General features: G+C 35.3%; 1 protein-coding gene across 1 annotated transcript in view; it reads left to right on the top strand.

The window, feature by feature from the left end:
• Positions 1-18,149, top strand: part of SLCO1B3 (solute carrier organic anion transporter family member 1B3) — a 196,804-nt gene extending 178,655 nt beyond the window's left edge. The window contains exons 16-17 of the mRNA XM_030804741.1: positions 2,463-2,580; positions 16,830-18,149. Coding sequence (XP_030660601.1) covers positions 2,463-2,580; positions 16,830-17,028 — 317 coding nt within the window. The 3' untranslated portion in view covers positions 17,029-18,149. The remainder of the gene's footprint in view (positions 1-2,462; positions 2,581-16,829) is intronic.
• Positions 18,150-23,341: the final 5,192 nt, after the last annotated feature.

Genomic DNA, 23,341 nt, shown 5'->3' with positions numbered 1-23,341 from the left:
CTGAGTCTATTACCAGGTATTTGGTGATGAAGGCTAAAAACTTGCCCCTAACCACCAGCCTCCCTGCAGAGAAAGGAAGCTGACTCAGTTTTTTGGCATCTCAGGGAGCCTGCAGCTGGTGATTCAGTTTCTTCAGAGGGTTTGTGGATTCTCTCAGCTTTCCCACTATTTTGATGTGGTAGTTCTTGCAGAAAAAGTTCACAGTGTGAGTCTCCACATGCTGTTCTGTTTGTCCAAGTGAGAGTTGCAAGCTAGTCCTGCCTCCTATCTGCCACCTTTTAGAGGCCTATATTTTAAATATTCAAAGTTGATTAGAAAAGATTTAGAAAATTACCCTGTCTCCCTTGTTGCCATTTGCCTTTTTTACTGCACAGATGCCTGTTGTTAAACAATGTCTAGCCTAACCTCTGTGAGTGCTCCTTCGTGAGAACTGTAAACCTTATATACTTATTCCTGGGAAGTAGCAAAAGGGCATCATTCATCTAGGGATTGGTGCAGAGGACTGATTATGGCCCATAGGTAACCACTGATGGCAAAAGGAAAAGGAAGTGGGAGGGGTCAGTTTCTGGGACCCTTGCAAGCAAAGGAAAAAGTATGGCCAAATTACAATGGAGTTGTCATGAAGTGTATTTGGCGAGAAGGTCACTGATCCTGAAAGGTAAAAAGAAGTGCAAAGAGAATAGGAGAGAGAAGATGGAGATGCTGCAGGGTTACATCGGTTCTCCTCCCAGTATTCCCTTTCTGTGTCCCTAATCTTCCAGCCTCTGTAATCTTGGCAGTTCTCTACCTTCAGATTCAGTGAAGATACCTCACTCCTGGAACCTGAACACAGAGGCTGAAAATAGTCCTGGGTAGTTAGTATTTCTTCTGATATGTTGAAATGAGACTATGAAAATAGAAATTATTTTAACAACGTAAAATAGAAATAAATAAATCTGGCCATCCTAATTGTGAACATCCAATTTCCATGTGTCCACCATATGCCACAGTGAAGCTCAAATGCCTCTATGAGAAAAATCCACACTTAGTACCAAACTTCCAATTCACAAACAATCGTCTTAAATATGATATGTGTGTAAATTGTGGAAGGCCTATTATAATATATAGTGTATTAAACTGAAAAAGTTATTTAGAAAATAGGTCATCAGAGGCTTTTAATTCCAGTAATTAAGTCCTAGTTTGTTAGTTAACACATTTACTTCATAAAGTTTGTTTAAACCAGTGGCATAATGTGAAGAAAATAAATTGTTGGCATCTATTTTTTATTTTTCAAAGGTGCTCCTGAGTTTTTGAAATCTGCAAATTTCTCACCCATTTTGTCAGCACTAGATTGCTTCAGATACATTGGCCTCAGACACCATTCCCTTGTGATTCTAATATTTCTTACTCTCAGAAAATTGAGGATGATTAAAAATAAGCAGAATCAGTAAACTGTCATATATAAATCACTGTCATGTTTTGTGATGAAATAAAATCTGAAAAATGTGAGTCACAAAAAAGAACAAGAACAAAGTAAAATCTTGTATGCTTCAGTTCTAACATCTGAAGGATAGCTCTCTACTATGATGTCCTTCAAAATTTTGACCAAATTACCTATGCTTAAAACTAGGAGTTAATCTCAGAATGTATACTTCTCCTATAACCAATGTATGTATTCCTGGAATGCTGTACCTTCTGTGAAATCATGCACTACAAATAAAAATTAACTTAGGGACAGACCACTGAAATGTATGCACCATTGTGATAAGACCACTAATAGAAACAAAATTTAGCAGCGACCCTAACCTGTACAGCCTAGGCTGCTTTAGGAGATATTAAGAAAAGCATTAAACCAATGGAAAGAAAATGTGGACTGTAGTCTTTAAGAGCACCAAGAAGGAAGAAGTGGGGTTCTGAGCCCAGAAAGAAGTAAAACTCGCCAATTGCTGAGCACTCTTCGAAACCGGGCCTGAACGTCTCTGGGGGAGGGAGTCCTGATGTAAGCATTCACTTTTTAATTTTCTTAAAATAGTATTAAAAATCTTTGACTTTACAGCAGTTGAGGTGAGAGCTTTTTTCTTTTCCCATAAGGTTGTAAATTGACTCCCAGTAATCCAGTCTTTCTTGACTAAGAAAAATTTTATATGAATCAACAAGATTTCCATGTTTTACTAATTACATTCCCCTTTGGTTTAAGTTAATTGATGTTATAGGAAGAACAGAGTATACATTTATATAATCCTCCTTCTTCCTTATGAGTATAGGAGAGAAGATAGATCAAATATGTCTATAACGTTACCATTATGATTTAAGACTTTGAGATTCCTAATAATTTTGATTCCTGGGTGGATGTAGGCGAAAACAATGGAATAATTTTCCAAAATTTTAAACTTTTTTAACTCAAAATGTATCCATGTAGAATATCACCCAGTTACATTTGAAACATTTTCCTTGGATTGATATCTTCTTATCTCATGTTGCAGGAGGTATTCTAGTTCCAATATATTTTGGGGCTGTGATTGATACAACATGTATGAAGTGGTCCACCAACAGCTGTGGAGCACGAGGGGCTTGTAGGATATATAATTCCACAGTTTTGGGGTAAGTTGTCATAAATATATTTTATTAATAGGTTTTTTCTTTGACTATGTTAATTCATAAGTCTATCATTTTAGTGTGATTATTTTCATGCGCGTCCGTGTGAAGAGACCACCAAACAGGCTTTGTGTGAGCAATAAAGCTTTTAATCACCTGGGTGCAGGCGGGCTGAGTCTGAAAAGAGAGTCAGTGAAGGGATGGATTATCATTAGTTCTTATAGGTTTTGGGATAGGTGGTGAAGTTAAGAGCAATGTTTTGGGGGCAGGGGGTGGATCTTGCAAAGTACATTCTCAGGGGTAAGGAGAATTACAAAGAGCCTTCTTAAGGGTGGGGGAGATTACAAAGTACCTTCTTAAGGGTGGGGGAGATTACAAAGTACATTGATCAGTTAGGGTGGGGCAGAAACAAATCACAATGGTGGAATGTCATCAGTTAAGGCTATTTTTACTTCTTTTGTGGATCTTCAGTTACTTCAGGCCATCTGGATGTATACGTGCAAGTCACAGGGGATGCAATGGCTTGGCTTGGGCTCAGAGGCCTGACAATTATAATATTAGTAATGATAGCTACCATATAGTGAACACTTGCTTTGTATTTAGTATTGTATCAGGCATTCTGGTATCTCATTTTAATAATTACAGAAATTGTAGAAAATCGCTATTTTCTCCTTCTTTAAATATGAAGAAAATAAGTTTCAAGAATAATAAATAACTTGTCCAAAATAGCACAACTGAAAGAAATACAGCTGGGATCTGTACTTGAATCCCTTTTTATTACAAAATTCTCCTCCTCTGGCTTCTCCAGGAAGACAGAGAATGACCAGCTGGGCTCCTGGTTATATGGTCATTGAGGAAAATGTGGGAAAAAAATGTTTCATTACTCTTCATAGGCAAAGGTATTCTCTTAGTGACATTAAGATAACTGGATGATCATCTGTAAGAAAAGAAGCTGCTGCAATTTTACCTTACCAATTATAGAAACATTAATTTGAAATTTATATATTGACCAAATACACAAATTTTTCATGTGAACTTGTAAGTATTAGACTTACTCACACAGGATTTCTTTTAATTATCTAGGAAGAAAAAAATGTGTTTCTAAGTGTATTAGTTGATTTTCACACTGCTAATAAAGACATACCCGATACTGGATAATTTATAAAGGAAAGAGGTTTAATTGACTGACAGTTCTTCAGGTCTGGGGAGGCCTCAGGAAACTTACAATTATGGCAGAAAGGGAAGCCAATACATCTTTCTTTACATGGCAGCAGCAAAGAGAAGTGCAGAGTGAAGGAAAAGAAGAGCCGCTTATAAAACCATCAGATCTCATGAGAACTCATTCACTTTCATGAGAAAAGCATGGAGGTAACCATCTCCATGATTCAATTACCTCCCACTGGGTCCCTGCCATGACACATGGGGACTATAGGAAATGCAGTTCAAGATGAGATTTGGGTGAGGACACAGCCAAACCATATCATTCTGTCCCTGGCCCCTCTCAAATCTCATGTCCTCACATTTCAAAACAGAATTATGCCTTCCCACCAGGCCCCCAAAGTCTTAACTCATTTCAGCATTAACTCAAAAGTCCAAGTCCAAAGTCTCATCTGAGACAAAGCAAGTACCTTCTGCCTATGAGCTGGTAAGATCAAAGCAAATAAGTTGCTTCCTAGGTACAATGAGGAGTACAGGCATTGGGTTAGTACACCCATTCCAAATGGGAGAAATTGGCCAAAACAAAGGGGCTGCAGGCCCCATGCAAGCCTAAAATCTAATAGGGCAGTCATTAAACCTTATTGTTCCAAAATGACCTCCTTTGGCTCCATGTCTCACGTCCAGGTTACACAGATGCAAGAGGTGGGCTCCCATGGTCTTGGGCAGCTCTACCACCGTGGCTTTGCAGGGTACAGCTTTCCTTCAGCTGCTTTTATGGGCTGGCATTGTGTCTGCAGCTTTTTCAGGCACACAGAGCAAGGTGTTGCTAGGTCTACCATTCTGGGGTATAGAGGATGGTGGGTATCTTCTAACAGCCACACTAGGCAGTGCCCCAGTGGGGACTCTGTGTGAGGGTTCCAACCCCACATTTCCCTTCCACACTGTCCTAGCAGAGGTTCTACATAAGGTCCCCATCCCTGCAGCAAGCTTCTGCCTAGAAATCCAGGCAGTTCCATACATGTTCTGAAATCTTAGTGGAGGTTCCCAAACCTCAATTCTTGACTTCTGTGCATCTACAGGTTCAACACCACATGGAAGCTGCCAAGGCTTGGGGCTTGCAACCTCTAAAGCCATGGGCCAAACTGTACCATGGCCTCTTTTAAAAATGGCTGGAGTGGCTGGGACTTGTAGCACCAAGTTTCTGGGCTACACACAGCACGGGTCCCTGGGCCTAGCCCGCAAAACCAGTACTTCTCTTAGGCCTTTTATTTTGTGATGGGAGGGGCTGCCGCAAAGGTCTCTGACATGCCCTGGAGACATTCTCCGCATTATCTTGGCAATTAACGTTTGTCTTCTTATTACTTATGTAAATTTCTGCAGCTGGCTTGAATTTCTCCCCAGAATATGGGTTTCTTTTCTACTGCATCATCAGGCTGCAAATTTTTCAAACTTTTATGCTCCGCTTCTTCTTGAACACTTTGCCGCTTAGAAATTTCTTCCACCAGATGCCCTAAATTATCTTTCTCAAGTTCAAAGTTCCACAGATCTCCAGGTAGGGGCAAAATGTCACCCCACTCTTTGCATAGCAACAGTGACCTTTACTCCAGCTCCCAACAAGTTCCTCATCTCCATCTGAGACCACGTCAGCCTGGACTTTATCATCCATATCACTATCAGCATTTTGTTCAAAGCTATTCAACAAGACTCTTGGAAGTTTCAAACTTTCCCACATCTTCCTATTTTCTGAGCCCTCCAAGTCTCTAGGAAGTTCCAAAGTTTCCCACATTTTTCTGTCTTCTTCTGAGCCGTACAAACAATTCCAACCTCTGCCTGTTACCAAATTCCAAGGGTGCTTCCCCATTTTGGGATATCTTTATAGCAGTGCCCCCTTACCTGGTACCTATTTACTGTAGTAGTCCATTCTCACACTGCTAACAAAGACATACTCAAGACTGGGTAATTTATAAAGGAAAGAGGTTTAATTGACTCATAGTTCTGGAGGGCTGGGGAGGCCTCAGGAAACTTAAAATCATAGCAGAAGGGGAAGCAAACACATCCTTCTTAACATGGCAGCAGCAAGAAGAAGTGCCAGGCAGAGGGAGAAAAGCACCTTATAAAACCATCAGATCTCAAGAGAACTCACTCCCTACGAGAACAGTATGGAGGTAACCATCCCCATAATTCAGTTACTTCTCACTGGGTCGGTCCCTTCCACGACATTTGGGGATGATGGGAACTATAGTTTAAGATGAGATTTGGATGGGGACACAAAGAAACCATAACACTAAGTATGATCCAAATTCCCCAAATGATAATTTAAAAAAAAAAATGGTGGGAGGATTTTTATTGCTTTGGGTTTATACCCAGTAATACAATTAATGGGCTGAATGGTAATTTTGTTTTACATTCTCTGATAAATCACCAGACTGCTTTCTACAATGGCAGAACTAATTTACAATCCCACCAGTAATGTATAAGTGTTCCCTTTTCTTCACCACCTTGTCAGTATCTGTTATTTTTTTACTTGTTAACAATAGCCATTCTAACTGGTGTGAGATGGTATCTCATTGTAGTTTTGATTTGTATTTCTCTAATAATTAGTGATGTTGACTCATAAGTGAGCCTATGGAACAGAAAATCAAATACCACATGTTCTCCCTTTTAAGTGGGAGCTAAACATTGAGTACATACGGACACAAATAAGGGAACAAGAGACACTGGGGTCTACTTGTGGGTGGAGGGTGAGAGGAGGGTGAAGATACAAAGCTACCTATAAGTGACTATGATTGTTACCTGGGTGACAAAAAGTCTGTACACCAAACCTGCATAGCATACAATTTACCTATATAACAAACCTGCACATGTACCCATGAACCTAAAATAAATGTTAAAACAAAGAAGATAAAGAAAAGGAACAAATAATAAAATATTTTAAAAACTACATCACCAGAGCTTATTTTAAGTGAAATTCAACAACAAAAGATAAATTAGAAGAATTTCTAAGTCAGACACAGACACAGGCAAATGTCCTATGTATATAAAAAGCTCTTAAAAATTAACAAAAACACCACCAAATGCTGGCAAGAATGAGATAACAGGAATTTTCTTTCATTGCTGGAGGTAATATAAAATGGGACAGCCATGTTGGAAGACAGAGTCAAAGTTTTTTACAAAGCAAAGGATAGATTTACTGTATGATTAAGCAATCATGCTCCCAGATATTTACCTAAATTAATTGGAAACATGTCCACAAAAAAAACCTGCATTTGAATGTTAAAAAGTGGAAGCATTTAAGATGTCCTTTAATAGTTAAACAAATAATTGAACTGTGGTACATTCATACAATGGAATATTAGTCATCAATGTATGAGTCCATTCTCAGGATGCTATAAAGAACTACCTGAGACTGGGTAATTTATGAAGAAAACAGGATTAATTCATTCACACTTCAACAGGCTTTAGAGGAAGCATGACTGGGAGGCCTCAGGAAACTTACAATCATGGCAGAAGGCAAAGGGGAAACAAAGCATATCTTCTCATGGCAACAGGAGAGAGAGAGGGAGAGAGCGCAAAGGTGGAAGTACCACACACTTCTAAACCATCAGATCTCAAAACTCACTCACTATCTTGAGACCAGAAAGGGGGAAATCCACCCCCATAATCCAATCATCTCCCACCAGGCCCCTCCTCCAATTTGACAGGATATTTGGGCAGAGACACAAATCCTAATCATATCAATCAATTAAAAAAATGAGCTATCAATCTACAAAAAGAAAGGAAAATTAAATGTGTAAATAAAAGAAGGCAGCCTACAAAGCTTCAGATTGTATAATTTTAACTGTATAACTTTGTAGAAAAGGCAAAACAATGGGCAATGAAAAGACCAGTTGTTTCTTGGGGCTCAGTGGGGAGAAGGGATGGATGAATAGGTCTGACACAAGACATTTTTGGGGCTAGTGAAACTATTCTATATGGTATTATAATGTTGCATCATAATATGCATTTGCCAAACCTTTGGAAATTTACAACATAAAAAGCGAACTCTAATGTAAAATATGGACTTAATAATGTATCGGTATTCTTTCATCATTTGGAACAAATGTGCTGTACTGATATAAGGGGTTAATGATAGGAGAAACTGTGCGTATGCTGGGCAAGGAGCCCTCCATACTTTCTGTACAGTTTTTCTGTAAAACTAAAATTGCTATAAAATATAGGAACTAGTAAAGAAAAAAAATCATCAAACATTTTCCAAAAAAGTCACTAGAGGTTTTGAAACATGAAAAGATGAACATCTCTTTTTTATTCATTGACAATAACAGAATTGCAATTAAAAGTCACCCAGATTGTTAACAAAGGTGTTGATTGCAGATTGTGTTTGCAAAGTAAATGACTTTGAGCCAAGTGGGAGTACTTCTAGGAATTTATCCTCTAGCAAGCTATATTCCCAAAATACTGAAAACAATGTAAATATCAATCAATAAGGTATCAAATAAAATGACACATGCAGGCAAATGAATATTCTGAGTTCTTAAAAAAAGAAGAAAGAAGATATGTATTTTCTAATATGGACCCTATTCACAATATATTGTTACATTAAAAAAAGAGAAAGCATGAAGAATACGTGGAGCATGCTATTATTTATGTAAAGTGGGGAATGTTTCTTAGTTCAGGTTAAATCTCTGGAGAAAACTCCCTGGGTCAAATTTACTAGAACTTTCTCTCACTTAATGTGTAAATTCACTATCCAACATTCCCAACAAGTAATGATCCAGCTTTTCCTGGAATTCTAGTAAAGCAGCATTCACTAACTTTAAGTCTTATTATACAAAATGTCTTCCTAATTGGTAGATTTTATTTCCATGAATAAAAGTATGGAAAGAAATAAAAAAGCGACACTTACTAAATTTACTTTAATGACATTATTTTAAGAAAGTTTGTTTGTTTTTTGAGACGGAGTCTTGCTCTGTTGCCCAGGCTGGAGTGCAGTGGTGCGATCTCAGCTCACTGCTAGCTCCGCCTCCCGGGTTCATGCCATTCTCCTACCTCAGCCTCCCGAGTAGCTGGGACTACAGGCGCCCGCCACCACACCTGGCTGATTTTTTGTATTTTTAGTAGAGACAGGGTTTCACTGTGTTAGCCAGGATGGTCTTGATCTCCTGACCTCGTGATCCACCTGCCTCGGCCTCCCAAAGTGCTGGAATTACAGGCGTGAGCCACCGCGCCCAGCCAAAAGTATTTATTTTTAATTGGAATTATAACTCATTTTAAGGACAACTGGCAAGATGCTCCTCAGAATCTCCCCAAAGCAATGATCAATAAGTCAGAGGGATGTGATGTGAGAACGACTATGCAATATTGTTGCCGGTTTTGAAGTTGGAGGAAAGGGCCCAGAAGCCAAGGAATGTAGGTCGCCTCTAGAAGTGGGAAAAGACAAGGAAACAGATTCTAGAGCTTACAGAAAAATAATGCAGGGCCAGGGCGGTGGCTTATGCCTGTAATCCCAGCACTTTTGGAGGCCAAGGAAGGTGGATCATTTGAGGTCAGGAGTTAGAGACCAGCTTGGCCAACATGGTGAGACCCCGTCTCTACTAAAAAATACAAAAATTAGCCTGGCGTGGTGGCAGGTGCCTGTAATCCCAACTACTCAGGAGGCCTTCAGGTAGAAGAATCACTGGAACCTTGGAAGTGGACGTAGCAGTGAGCCGAGATCTTGCTACTGTACTCTAGCATGGGCAACAGAGTGAGACTCCATCTCAAAAATAAATAAACAATAAAATAAAATAAAAAGATGCAGCTCTACCAATACCTTGATTTTAGCCATTTAAGGCAAGTGTTAGGCTTCTAACATCCAGTGCATGCTTCCAGCTTATCTCATACACCCTTTCTTCAAAAGTTTGCACCACTTCAGCCAGCTAGAAATAACCATCCCTCTTTACAACTCTCCTGGCATATTGTAGCTCACACATGGCCCTTACTACTTTTATTTTAGTCACCTGTGTTCACTGCTGGATTGTTTAAAGTGGAAATTTTTAAAAGAGCAGTTATTTGCCAATTAATACACAATTAAATGATTATCATGATTATTAAAGGACTTTATTTTTTAGAATAGTTTTAGAGTCGCAGTACAATTGAGGAGAAAGCACAGAGATTTCCCATATCCTGCCTGCTCCCACACATGCATAGCCTTCCCCATTATCAACATCTCCCATCAGGGTGGTAGATTTGTTACAATTGACAACCCATATTGACATATCTTTATCAGTCATGATCCATAGTTTACATCAGGTTTCACTTTTGTTGTGGAACTTTCAATGGGTTTGCATGACTGTATAATGATATATAATCCACTATTACACTATCATAAAAACTAGTCTTGCTGCCCTAAAAAACCCTCTTTGCTCTGCCAATTCATCCCTCCTTTCCCTCTAATCCCTGGAAACCACTAGTCTTTTCACTGCTTCCATAGTTTTGTCTGTTTCAGATCACATAGTAGTAATCATACATTATGTAGCCTTTTTGGAGTAGCTTCTTTACTCAGTAATATGCATTGAAGTTTCATCTAGGTGTTTACTTGATAGGTTATTTCTTTTTAGCATTGAACAATAATTTGTTGTCTAGATATACCACAGTTTTGTCTACTGAGGGACATCTTGATTGCTTCCAGGATTTGGCAATTATAATTAAAAGTTTTATAGATATGTGTGTATAGGTTTTTGTGTAGATACAGATATCAACTCCTTTGGATCAACAGCAAAGTGCAATTACTTAATCATATGGCAAAAATATGTATATTTTATAAAAAAAAAGGCAGACTGGCTTCAAAATTGTCAGTATCATTTTGCATTTTCACCAACAATGAATGAGAGTTTCTGTTGCTCCACTTCCTTATCCACATTTAATGTTCTGTATTTTGGCCATTCTAATAGGTATATAGTAGTATCTCATTGTTGTTTAAATTTGCATTAAATTTGCATTTCCTCGATGACAGATGTGAAGCATCTTCTTAAATGCTTATTTACCACCTCTATATTTTCTTTGGAGAAGTATCTGTTAAGGTCTTTGGCCCATTTTTTAACTGGGTTTTTTAAAATTGTTTGGTTTTAAGAATTCTTTGTATATTTTAGAAAACATTTATTTGGATGTCTTTTGTGAATATTTTCTCTCAGTCTGTGTCCCCTGACTCTCATTTTATCATCTTGACAGTGTATTTCTCACTTACTCAGAGAAAAATTTGTTTTTTGTGTTTTGTTTTTTTCAGAAATGGGTCTTGCTCTATTGCCCAAACAAGAGTGCAGTGGTACCTTCTTAGCTCACTGTAGTCTTGAACTCCTGGGCTCAAGCGATCCTCCTGCTTTAGCCTCCTATTGATGTAATTATGTGATTGTTTATCTTATTTAGTATATTAATATAATGAATTATACGATTGATATTTGAATACTGAATAGCCAAGACAGTTGAATACTGAATAGCCAAGACAAATTGATATTTAAATGTTGAACCAGTCTTGCAAACCTGAGATACATGCCTGGATAACTGTTCTATTCAGAAGGTTTTAATTTTAATGAAGCCCTGCTTATCAATGATTTATTTAATGAATTGTGCTTTTGCTGTTGCATCTAAAAAGTCATAAACCAATCCTAGGTTGTTTTCTCCTGTGTTATCTCATAGAAGTTTTATAGTTTTACATTTTACATTTTTATAGTTTTACATTTTACATTTGTCATTTTGAGTTAATTTTTGTGAAGCATAAATTCACTATTTTGCATGTGGATATCTAGTTATTCCTGCACAATTTATTGAAAATATTAACCCTTTCTCCATTGTATTGCCTTTGTTCTTTATTAAAGATCAGTTGACTATATTTAAGTGGGTCTATTTCTGGGCTGTTTGTTCTTTCCACTGATATATTTGCGTATTATTTTACCAAAATTACACTGTCTTGATTACTGCAGCTTTATAATGAGTCTTAAGGTCAGGTAGTATCAACACTATTATTTTGTTCTTCTCCTTGAGTATTGTCTTGGCTGTTCAGTATCTTTTACCTCTTCATATAAACTTTAGAATTAGTTTGTCAATATCCACAACATAATTAATGAAGATTTTGATTGGGATTGCATTGAATCTGTATATCAAGCTGGGATGAACTGACATCTTGACAATATTGAGTCTGTACTGTACATGAACATGGAATATCACTTTTTTTAGTTCTTCTTTGATTTATTTAATCAGAATTTTATAGTGTTCTGCATGCAGCTTTTATATATATTTTATTAAATTTTTATCTCATGTTTCATATTCAGGGGTGCCAATTTAAATGGTAATGTGTTTTTAATTTCAAATTCCACTGGGTCATTGATAATATATAGGAAAACTTTTCATTTTGTTATATTAATCTTGTATCCTGCAACCTTACTATAATAGCTTAATTAGTTCCAGGAGCATTTTTGTCTATTATTTGAGACTTTCCTACATACACATATGTAAAAAAAAAAGACAGTTTTGTTTCTTCCCTTCAACTTGTATACATTTCATTCCCTTTTCAATTTTTTTTAAATCACATTAGCTAGGATTTCCAGTACTAGTATACATTTCAACCTGTATACATTTCCTTTCAACCTGTATACATTTCATTCCCTTTTCATTTTTTTTTAATCACATTAGCTAGGATTTCCGGTACCATGTTGAAAATCAGTCGTGGGAGGCGACATCCTTGCCTTGTTCCTGACCTTGGCAGGAAATCTTTGGGTTCTTTGACATTAAGTATGATAAGTGTAGGATTTTGGCAGATTTTCTTTTAATCAGGTTGATAAAGTTCTCTATTCCTAGTTTAATGAGAGTTTTAGTCACTAATGTATGTTTGGTTTTGTCAAATGCATTTCTGCATTTTCTCATGTGATCATGTGATTTTTTTCATCTTTAGCCCGTTGCTATAACGAATTATATAATTCGTTTTTGAAGCTTGTAAACCTGAGATTCATTCCACTTTGTTGTTGCATATAATTTTTTATATAATGTTGGATTCAATTAGCTATTTTTGAGACTCTTTGCATCTATATTTGTGAGATGTATTGCTCTGTAGTTTTCTTTTCTTGTAATACGTTTGTCTGCTTTCTGTATTAGGATAATGCTGACCTCATGGGATGAGACAGGAACTATTCCTGCTGCTTCTATTCTGTGAAGGAGATTATAATGAATTGGTATAAATTCTTATGTGACTGTTTGATAGAACTCACCCATGAGCCCATCTTGGTTTGGTGATTTCTGTTTTAGAAGGTTATTAATTATTGATTCATTTCTTTAACATATATAGGCCTATTCAGATGGTCTGTTTCTTCTTGTGTGAATTTAGGTAGATCGTATCTATCAAGGAATTGGTCCATTTCACTGAGGTTATTAAAATTAGGGCTATAGTGCTGTTCATGATATTCCTTTCAAGGTAAATGTGATCTCCAGTGATGTTCCCTCTTTCAATTCTGATTAGTAAATCTTGTTTTCCTTCCTATCTCAATTAGCCTGGCAAGGGGCTCATCAATTTTACTACTTTTTTTTTTTCAGTGGAATAGCTTTTGTTTCTGTTGATTTTTCTCTGTTCGTGTTCTGTTTTAAATTTCATTGATATGTGCTCTGCTTTTTATTATTTCTTTTCTTCTGCTTACTTTGAATTTAATTTATTCTTCTTTTTCTACTTTGTTAAGGTAAAAGATTAAGCCATAGATTTCAGATATTTTAAATGTACACATTAATGCTACCAATTTTTCTCTAAGCCTGCTTTGTGGCATCCCATAACTTTTGATACTATAACTTTATTTTCTCTTATTTCAAATATTTTTAAATTTCTCATGAGATTTCACCTTGACTCATATGTTTCTTCGAAGTGTATTGTTTAATCTTCACATATATTAAGATTTTCCAGTTACCTTTCTGTTACTGATCCCTGGTTTAATTCCATTGTGGTCTGAGGAAAGACATTGCGTGATTTCCATTCTTTTAAATTTTGTAAGACATGTTTTATAGCTCAGAATGTGGTCTATCTCAATGAATAATCTATGTGAGCTTGGGAAGGCTTTGTAGTCTGTTGCTGTTTGATGGAGTAGTCTACAGATGTTCATTATATGCTGTTGATTGATAGTGTCATTGAGTTAAACTATGTCCTTACTGATTTTTGCCTGCTAGATCTGTCCATTTCTGATAGAGGCATTTTGAAGTCTCCAAACACAATTATGGATTCATTTACATTAATTCTCTACTTATTATCAACAGGTTCCTAGAAACTGACATTAAGCAAAACAATATACTGTGTGCCATAGGAACTTAACTCTTGTTTACACCAATTATCTGTGGTAAAATTGGTTTCATTATACAATACAAAATTTCACTTAAATTTACTAGTTTCCAGGAACCTGTTGACGATGTTGAGGACTTCATTTCTTTTTGTAGTTCTATTATTTTTTCCTAACATATTTTGACACTCCATTCTTACAAGCTTACATATTAAGAATTGTTATGTTTTTCAAGGGACAATGAGAGAATTGATCCCTTTGTTATTACGTAATGCCTTTTTAAAATCCTTGATCAATTTTCTTGCTTTGAAGAGTGCTCTTTTTTTAAATTAATATAGTAACTCCCACTTTCTTTTGATTAATGTTAGCATTAATTCCTCAGTCTAATTATTTTTAACCTATATGTCCTCATATTTAAAGTGAGTTTTTTATGAACTATATAGTACAGTTTAATTATTTTTAATCTATATGTTCTCATATTTAAAGTGAGTTTTTTTATGAACTATATCATTTGGTCCCTTGTTTTAATCCACCAACAATCTTATTATTAATATTTTTTGAGACAGGGTCTCACTCTGCCACCCAGGCTGGAGAGCAGTGGCTTGAACATGACTCACTGTAGCCTCAACCTGTTGGGCTGAAGGGATCCTCCTGCCTCAGCCTCCCATGTAGCTGGGACCACAGGTGTGCACCGCCATGCCTGGCTAATACTTGAATTTTTGTAGAGATGGGGTCTGACTTTGTTGCGCAGTCTGGTTTCAAATTCCTGGACTCATACAATCTTCCTTTCTTGGCCTCCCAAAATGCTAGGATTACAGACATCAGCCACATGCCCAGCTAATTTTGGTCTTTTAATTGATGCATTTTGATCATTGACATTAAAAGTGATTACCAGTGCAATTGAATGAATATTATCATATTTGTTACTATTTTCTATTTGCTGCCCTTGTTAATTGATCCTATTTTTTTCTTCCACTTTTTGTCTTCCTGTTGTTTTGAGCATTTTATATAATTTTATTTTGTCTTATTTCTTAGTTTATTAGTTGTACCATTTTAATTAAAACATTTAGTGGTTTTCCTAGAGTTTGCAATATACATTTAGAACAAATTCAAGTTTACATTTAAATAACACTTTATAAATTCACAGATAATAAGAGTACCTAATAATACCAAAATAACCCTCATTCTTCCTTCCTATCCATTGTGTCATTGCTGTCATTTACTCCACTTATGTGTAATCATACATAAACATATGAATAAGCATGTAAATTAAATACTATTAAACACATTGTTGCCATTATTGTTTGGAACAAACTATTTTCTATTAAATCAATTTAGAATAAAAATATTTTTATTTGACCTTAACTGATTTCTTCTCTGATCTTCTTCCTTCTTTATGTATAACCAAGTTGCTGGCCTATATCCTTTTCCTTCTCTCTTACAAACTTCTTTTAACATTTCTTGAAAGACAGATGTACTGGCAAAACAGTCCCTCAGTTTTTTATTGTGTGACAATGTCTTTATTTCAACTTAACTTTTGAGAGATAATTGCACAGGGTACAGAATTTTAAGTTGGAGGTGTTTTTCTCTTAGCACTTTAAATATTTCAGTCCACTCTCTTCTGGAGTGCATGGTTTCTGCAGAGAAGTCTGATGTAATCTTTTGCTCCTCTATACATGTTTTTTGTTTTTTTTTTTTTCTGGCTTCTTACAGGATGTTTTCTTCTTCTTTGATTTTCTACAATCTGAAAATAACAAACCTATGCATAGTTTTTCCAGCAATTTCCCTTCTTGGTGTTTTCTGAGCTTCCTGGGTCTGTTGTTTAGTGTCTGACATTCATTCAAGAAAAATTTTCACTGCTTGTTAGTTCAAATATTTCTTTTGTTCCTTTCTTTCTCCGCTTCAAGTATTTCCATTATACATATGTAGTTATCACAAAGTTCTTGGCTATCCTTTTTTTTTTTTCCTCTAGTCTTACTTTTCTTTGCTTTTAATTTTGGAGGTTTGTATTGGGATATACTTAGAGATAGTTTCCTCAGCTGTGCTCCATCTAATAACAAAAAAATTAAGGTATTTGTCATATCTGTTACAGTATTTTTTAATATTTAGTGATTCTTTTTGGTTCTTAGAATTTTTATCTCCTTGCTTACATTGCTCACCTGTTCTTGCATGCTGTCTACATTATTCATTAGAGCCCTTAGCAAATTAATAATATAGTTGTTTTAAATTTCCATTTTGATAATTCCAACATCCCTTATATACCTGGATCTGGCTTTAAGTCTTATTCTTTTCAGACTGTGTTTCTTGCCTTTTAGTATGAGACTTGCAATTTTTTCATGATAGCCAGACAAAATGTACTGGGTAAAAGGAACGGTTGTATATAAGGGTTTATTAATGTGGTATAAGGTGCTGGAGAAAAAGTAGCATTCAACAGTTCTATGATAAGGTCTCAATCTTTTAGCGAGCCTGTACCTGTGGATTGTGAACTTAAAACTTGCTTCTCAGTTTCTCTCTTCCACCCTTAGGTAGAATGAGATGGTTTGAGGCGGCTGGAGATGCATATTTTTCTCCCTCCCAGAGGAAGGCTAGAGAAAGCCAAAGTTTAGTTTCTGTAGCATCATATTTAAAAAGAAAAAATAACAATAGGAAAGTTTTTTATTCCCCAATGAAAAGAATAAACAGAATTGCTTTCTTGATATTTGTATATATAACTTCTGTTTATTTTTTTCTTTTAAGGTCTGCATACTGGGGAGAAAAAAATATAAAATATTTTACACAATTTAATAATCTACTTTCTTTATTCTGTTTTCACAGAAGAGCCTTCTTCGGCTTGAAGGTAGCCCTACTATTCCCAGTACTTGTTTTACTTACTGTATTTATTTTTGTTGTAAAGAAAAAATTCCATGGAAAGGATACCAAAGTATCAGAAAATGAAAGACGAGTAATGGATGAAGCAAACTTAGAATTCTTAAATAACAGTGAACATTTTGTACCTTCTGCTGAAGAACAGTAAAGCATGTAATTAAGAGGAGGAAAAAAAATAATTTTGCTGCTGTTTCCAACTAATGTATTGATTCAGTAAGATGTTATTTTTGTGGTGTTCTGGGTCTTTTCACTGAGAATTCCCACATTCTTCACTTATGATGCAACAATGAATAAGCCTATGAATTTATAATGAAACAAACTATAAAAAATGGTACCCATGGTTAGGACATAGCTACACAAGCATTTGTAGTTTAGAATATATAATTCATAAAAATTTAAAGTGAGAGGAATAGTTAATATGTAATAGAAGAAAAAGTACTTGCTCAGGTAGTTGTAACTCTTAATAAAACCAATGACTAGAATACAAGTGGAAGTAAAAAGGCGGAGATAGATTAATAGCCTAAATAAGGAGAAAAGCCTTATGCCTTTTTTTAAAACAAAACAAAACCGTTTAGACATTTTACTTAGGCCTAAAATCTAGCCTGGATTTATGCTATAATGATATCTATTTTTCATGTTTAATTATACATTACTCAGAAATTATAAATATTATTACTTTATAATTTGAAATTGTGTTTGCTAGCCACCTTGATGTATTTTCTTCCAACCTCCCATTAAGATACTACTGAAAAAATAGAAATAGTCAAATATTTGCAAGGTGCAATTGTCAGGCAACATATTACAGCATGTGTTAAGTTTCTGCTAGGCCTATGGAAATGTTTTTTTTTAATTTTGATTTTTGATTCCATTTTTATTCACTTTGAGGAAGTGTTGCCTGTTTTTTTTTTTTTTGATGTACTTAAATGGCTAAAATAAAAAGGACAATCAGAAGAAAAAAAAGAAGAAAAAATAAAAATAAAATATCCATCAATTTTAATTTCACTCCAGTTAGAGAAAGTAAAAGCTCTGGTCTTAGATACATCTCTTGTATTTCATCTGTAGTGAGAAGAAAGAACACTCTTCATTGGCGATTATCGAATTATTTGTTTGAATAGCATTTTTCCACATTCAGCTCCCCATCTTCTTGCATAAGGAAATGGTTTAAGAAAAGCTGACTTTGACTTGAGAAACAAAACCCATTGATAAGATGTGTCTTCATTGCATCTGTCTATTCTCTGGGAGAAATAAAATCTGTGTCACTCTCTTGCATACTTGTTTGTTGGTTCATCATACACAAAAAGATATCTTCTACATTTCTACAAGCCAGGCAAGAAATAGGGAAAATGAGATTAAATATTTAAATATTGAATCTTCTAGTAGGAACAACTCTACTGTAATGAATGCTAGAGGTTGTAGTTTCTTTTTCTTAATTGATTTAAAAAATTTTTTTGTATCAGAGCCAAGTGTAAAAATATATTTTCAACAAATATAATTATAGACCTACTTCAGAGATTCTGAATTCAAGCACTTGTGATATAGCTTGGATATCTTTAAAAAATTCCGCATGATGTTAGTATTCCTTGATAGACAGAAAGCCATGTGATAAAACAAGGTATACCTGAGTGTAGCAAAATTACACAAAATAAATATTACTAGAATCTGGGAAATGGCCTGAAAATTTTATATATATATACATATATATATGTATATATGTATGTATATATATACACACACACACACAAATACGTATATATGTAATTTCCTATATATATATACACACACACATATGTAACTTCATATATATACACACACACATATATATGTAACTTCCAGTGTGTGTGTATATGTATATATACACGCACACATATACATACACACATATATAAAAAGTCTTAATATACATAATTAATATATGTATTAATGTTTCCCCAGTCTGTAAACTAGAGAAAAGATACGTTAATCACACAAACAGAAACTTGGGGAAAACCACACATTTGCCAGGTTTGTAGGTGTCATATAACAAATCTGATGGGATCATACACACACACACACATAAACACACATACACATATAATCTTACATATTTGTGGAATACAATGTGATGTTTTAGTACATGTATACATTGTGTAATGATCAAATCATGGTTATTAGCTTATTGATCACCTTACACATTTATCATTTCTTTATTGTGAGTATGTTCAAAATCCTCTCTTCTAGCTTTTTGAAAGATACATTATTGTTAGCTATAGTCACACTACTATATACAGCAACTTATTCCTCCTACCTAACTGTAACTTTTTACCCGTTAACCTCTCCCCATCTTCCACTTCCCCTGTTTTTCCCATCTTTGGTAACCACTATTCCATTCTCAATGTCTTTGAGATCAATTTGTTTAGATTCTTCACATGAATGATATCATGCAGTATTTTTCTTTCTGTACCTAGCTTATTTCCCTTGACATAATGTTCTCCAGGCTCAACTATTTTATTGAAAATGACAGGATTTCATCTATTTTTGTGGCCGAATGGAGTTCATTATGTATATCTACATCACATTTTCTTTATCCTTTTCTCTGTTGATGGCATTTAGGTTGATTCCATGCCTTGGATAATATGAATAGTGCTGCAATAAACATGAAAGTGCAGAATGACTCTTCAACATATTTATTTCATTTCCTTTGGCCCTATACCCAGTAGTGGGATTGCTGGATCATATGATAGATCTATTTTTAAATTTTTGAGGAACTTCCATACTGTTTTTCATAACCCCTGTACTAATTTACATTACCAACAGTGTATAAAACTTTCCCATTCTCCACAGTATTGCCAGCATTTTTTTTTTTTTTTTTTGCCTTTTTCATGATATCCATTCTATCTGGGGTGAGGTGAGATCCCATTTTGGCTTCTATTTGCATTTCGCTGATTGTTAATAATATTGAGCATTTTTTTCATATAACTGTTGGCCATTTCTATATCTTCCCTGGAGAAATGTCTTTGCCCATTTTTAAATTAGGTTTTTCCTATTGTTTGAGTTCCTTATAAATTCTTGATATTAATCTCTTGTCAGATGTAAATTTGCAAATATTTTCTCCCATTCTGTAGGATTTCTCCTTAGTCTGTTGACTGCTTCTTTTGCCATGCAGAAATTTTTTAGTTTGATGTAATTACTCTATTTTTGCTTTTGTTGCCTGTGTTTTTGAGATCTCGCCTAATAAATCCTTGCCCAGACCAAAGTTATGTAGCATTTCTTCTTGCATTATTCTAGTACCTTCATAGTTTCAGATCTTACATTTAACTCTTTAGTCTGTTTTGAATGGAATTTTGTATGTGGTGAGAAATAGAAGTCTAGCTTTATTCTATTGTATGTGGATATTCAGTTTTCCTAACACCATTTATTGAAGAGAACGAGCTTTCTTCAATTTGTGTTCTTGGCATCTTTTTTGAATCTTTTCGTTGTAAATGCATTAATTTATTTCTGGGATCTCTGTTTGGTTCCACTGATCTTTTTGTCTTTTCTAATATTTTTTTGGCCAATACAATGCTGTTTTGATTACTATAGCTTTGTAGTATATTTTTAAGGCAAGTACTGTGATGTCTCTAGCTTTGTCCTTTTGCTCAGAATTACTTTAGCTATTCAGAGTCCTTTGTGGACCTCCAGTAATATGTTGAATAGGTCTGGTAAGAGTGGGGAGCTTCATATTGTTCCTGATCTTAGAGGAAAAGCTTTCAACAATTCCTCATTCAGCATTATGCTGCCTGTGGATTTGTCACATATGGCCTTTGCTGTGTTGAAGTATGTTATTTCTATACCTAATTGGTTGAGAGTTTTTATTATGAAGAGGTGTTAAATTTTGTCAAATGCATCTGCATTTATTGAAATGATCATATAATTTTTATCTGATTCTATTGATGTAATGTATCATGCTTATTGATTTACATATGTTGAAATATCATGGCATCCCTGATATGAATCCCACTGAATTTTTTTAATATGTTGTTAAACTTGGTTTACTAGTATTTTTTTGACAATTTCTACATTTAAGTTCATCAGGGATATTGACCTCAAGTACTTGTATTGCTGCTATGTCTTTCTCTGGTTTTGGAATCAGTGTAATTATGGCTTCATATAATAAGTTTGAAAGAGTTCCCTCCTTTTCAATTTTTTTGGAATAGTTTGTGAAAAATTGTATTAGTTCTTTTAAAAATATTTTCTAGAATTCATCAATGATGCCATCGTGTCCTGGACTTTCTTTTAATGGAAGAGTTTATTACTGCTTCAAATCTCATTATTTGTTGGTTCATATTTTCTACTTCTTAATACAATCTTGGCAGGCTTGATAAATTGTTTGTATTTCTATAGTTTTTGGGTTACAGACAGTTTTGGTTACATGGATAATTTCTTTAGTGATGATTTCTGAGATTTTCATGTACCTGTCACCTGAGTGGTATATACTGTATGCAATATGTAGTCTTTATCTCTCACCCCTCCTCCCAACCTGCCCCACCCTTGGTAGGTTTTTGCGATTAGGAACTTATTCATTTCTTCTAGATTACTCATATTGTTGACATATCATAGTAGTTTCTTACGATCTTTTGTATTTCTGTGGTATCAGATGTAATGCCTTCTTTTTTATTTCTGCTTTTATTTATTTTACTCCTCTCTTTTTTTCTTGGTTAGTCTTGCTAAAAGTTTGTCAATTTCATTTATCTTTTCATAAAATCAGCTTTCTATTTATCTTTTCTATTGTTTTTAAGTCTCTATTGTACTCTGATCTTTATTATATCTTTTCTTCTCCTAATTGTGAGTGTGGTCTATTCTTGCTTTTCTATCCTTGAGATCCTTCATTTGGTGGTTCATTTGAGAGCTTTTTACTTTTTTTGATGTAGATATCTATTGCTATAGACCTCCTCCTAATGGCTGATTTTGCTGTATTTCATAAGTTTTAGTATTTTGTTTTTATTTTCTTTTGTCTCTAGAAATTTTTTAAATTTTTCCTTTGACTTATTCATCAATTTATTGCTTGTTTAGAAGCATGGTGTTTAATTTCCATGTATTTGTAGCATTTCAGAGCTCCTCCTATAGTTGATTCCTCGTTTAATTCATTTTCATGAAAAATAATAGTTGATATGATTTTAATTTTTTGAATTTGTTAAGACTTTTTTGGTAGACTAACATATGATCTGTCCTGTAGAAAATATTTCCCCCACCAAGAAGTGTCAAAGGAGAAACCTATGCTTTCAGACTAAAATGCCATCTCCTCCATAAGGGAGTAAGAGTGAGCCCACGGTACTAAGTCCACAATCACATCCCTCTGGGCCTACATTGCTGCATTGAGGGAGGAGTTTAAGTGGGTGAATTGTGCGCAGAGAAAGACTCAGCTTTCTCCAATCACCTCAAACCTATCAATAGTGGTCAAAAAAGGGGCCACAGATGCTTGAATGAGTTACTACTTCTCCAATTTGCCTCCATGGCAAGGGGTTGCCAAGTAGTCCAGGCATACTTACCCTAATACTGACACTCACTGTCTCACCAATACTGTCTGCCTTGAATCCATAAGAATTAATCTCATTATGTCATTTGCTCCCATTTATGTCAGTCACCTGAAAAGCTCCAGAACTGCAAGTTAGTTTTCATTCTTTTATAATTTCCATAACTCTAACCTCCATGTACCCTATGCTCCACCTTTTCTCCCAGTTTCCAGTTCATAAATCAGTATTCTGTTCACCACTGCACACTCAGCAAAATCTGCTTCCTCCAAAACCTTATCATACAATGGGTGTTTACTTTGTCTTACAACTCTGTGGATAAAGGGAAGACCTTGCTTCTCATTTTAGCTTCCAGAACATTATTCTCGCTCTCTCCTTGTCCCCCACAAAGAGCAGCTTCACATTTCATGTCCTTAGACCTTAACACGATACCTATGTCAAAGTTGCATTCCTCTTTTCCAATGATTTGAGCTCCTCTCTCTTGTTTCAAGGCTACCCTCATCTTGAATCTTGGTTATTTTTAATACCCTCAGAGATAAAGTTTCAAACTTCATGAACCTAAAACTTAACCCATAATTCTTCCCCCTAAACCTGTTCTACACGTTCTTTTTCATTTCAGTTGCTTTCTTTTTTATATAATGCATCCAATCATTTGGGAAATCATATTAGCCTATAAAGAATCTGTACAAAGTCCTTCAATTAACTGGCCCGCTTTCTACCCAGCTACCAACTCACACTCTGGACTGGCAACTCAGTTTTCCACCTCCAATCCAGGCTCCTTCTAAGCGCATTCTGTGTTACAGCTTCCTCCACTCTGTTGTATCCCTGCAGACACTCTCACTCCCTTTATTATAGCAGCAGTCCCCAACCTTTTTGGCACCAATTTTTCCACACACCATGGGTGGTTGGGGGGATGGTTTCGAGTTTAAACTGTTACACCTCAGTTCATCAGGCATTAGATATATTCTACTAAGG

The sequence above is a fragment of the Nomascus leucogenys genome, chromosome 23, assembly GCF_006542625.1.
Source record: "Nomascus leucogenys isolate Asia chromosome 23, Asia_NLE_v1, whole genome shotgun sequence".
Lineage (NCBI taxonomy): Eukaryota > Metazoa > Chordata > Mammalia > Primates > Hylobatidae > Nomascus > Nomascus leucogenys.
Note: the sequence above shows the minus strand (reverse complement) of the source record. Positions and strands in the feature narration are given on the sequence as shown.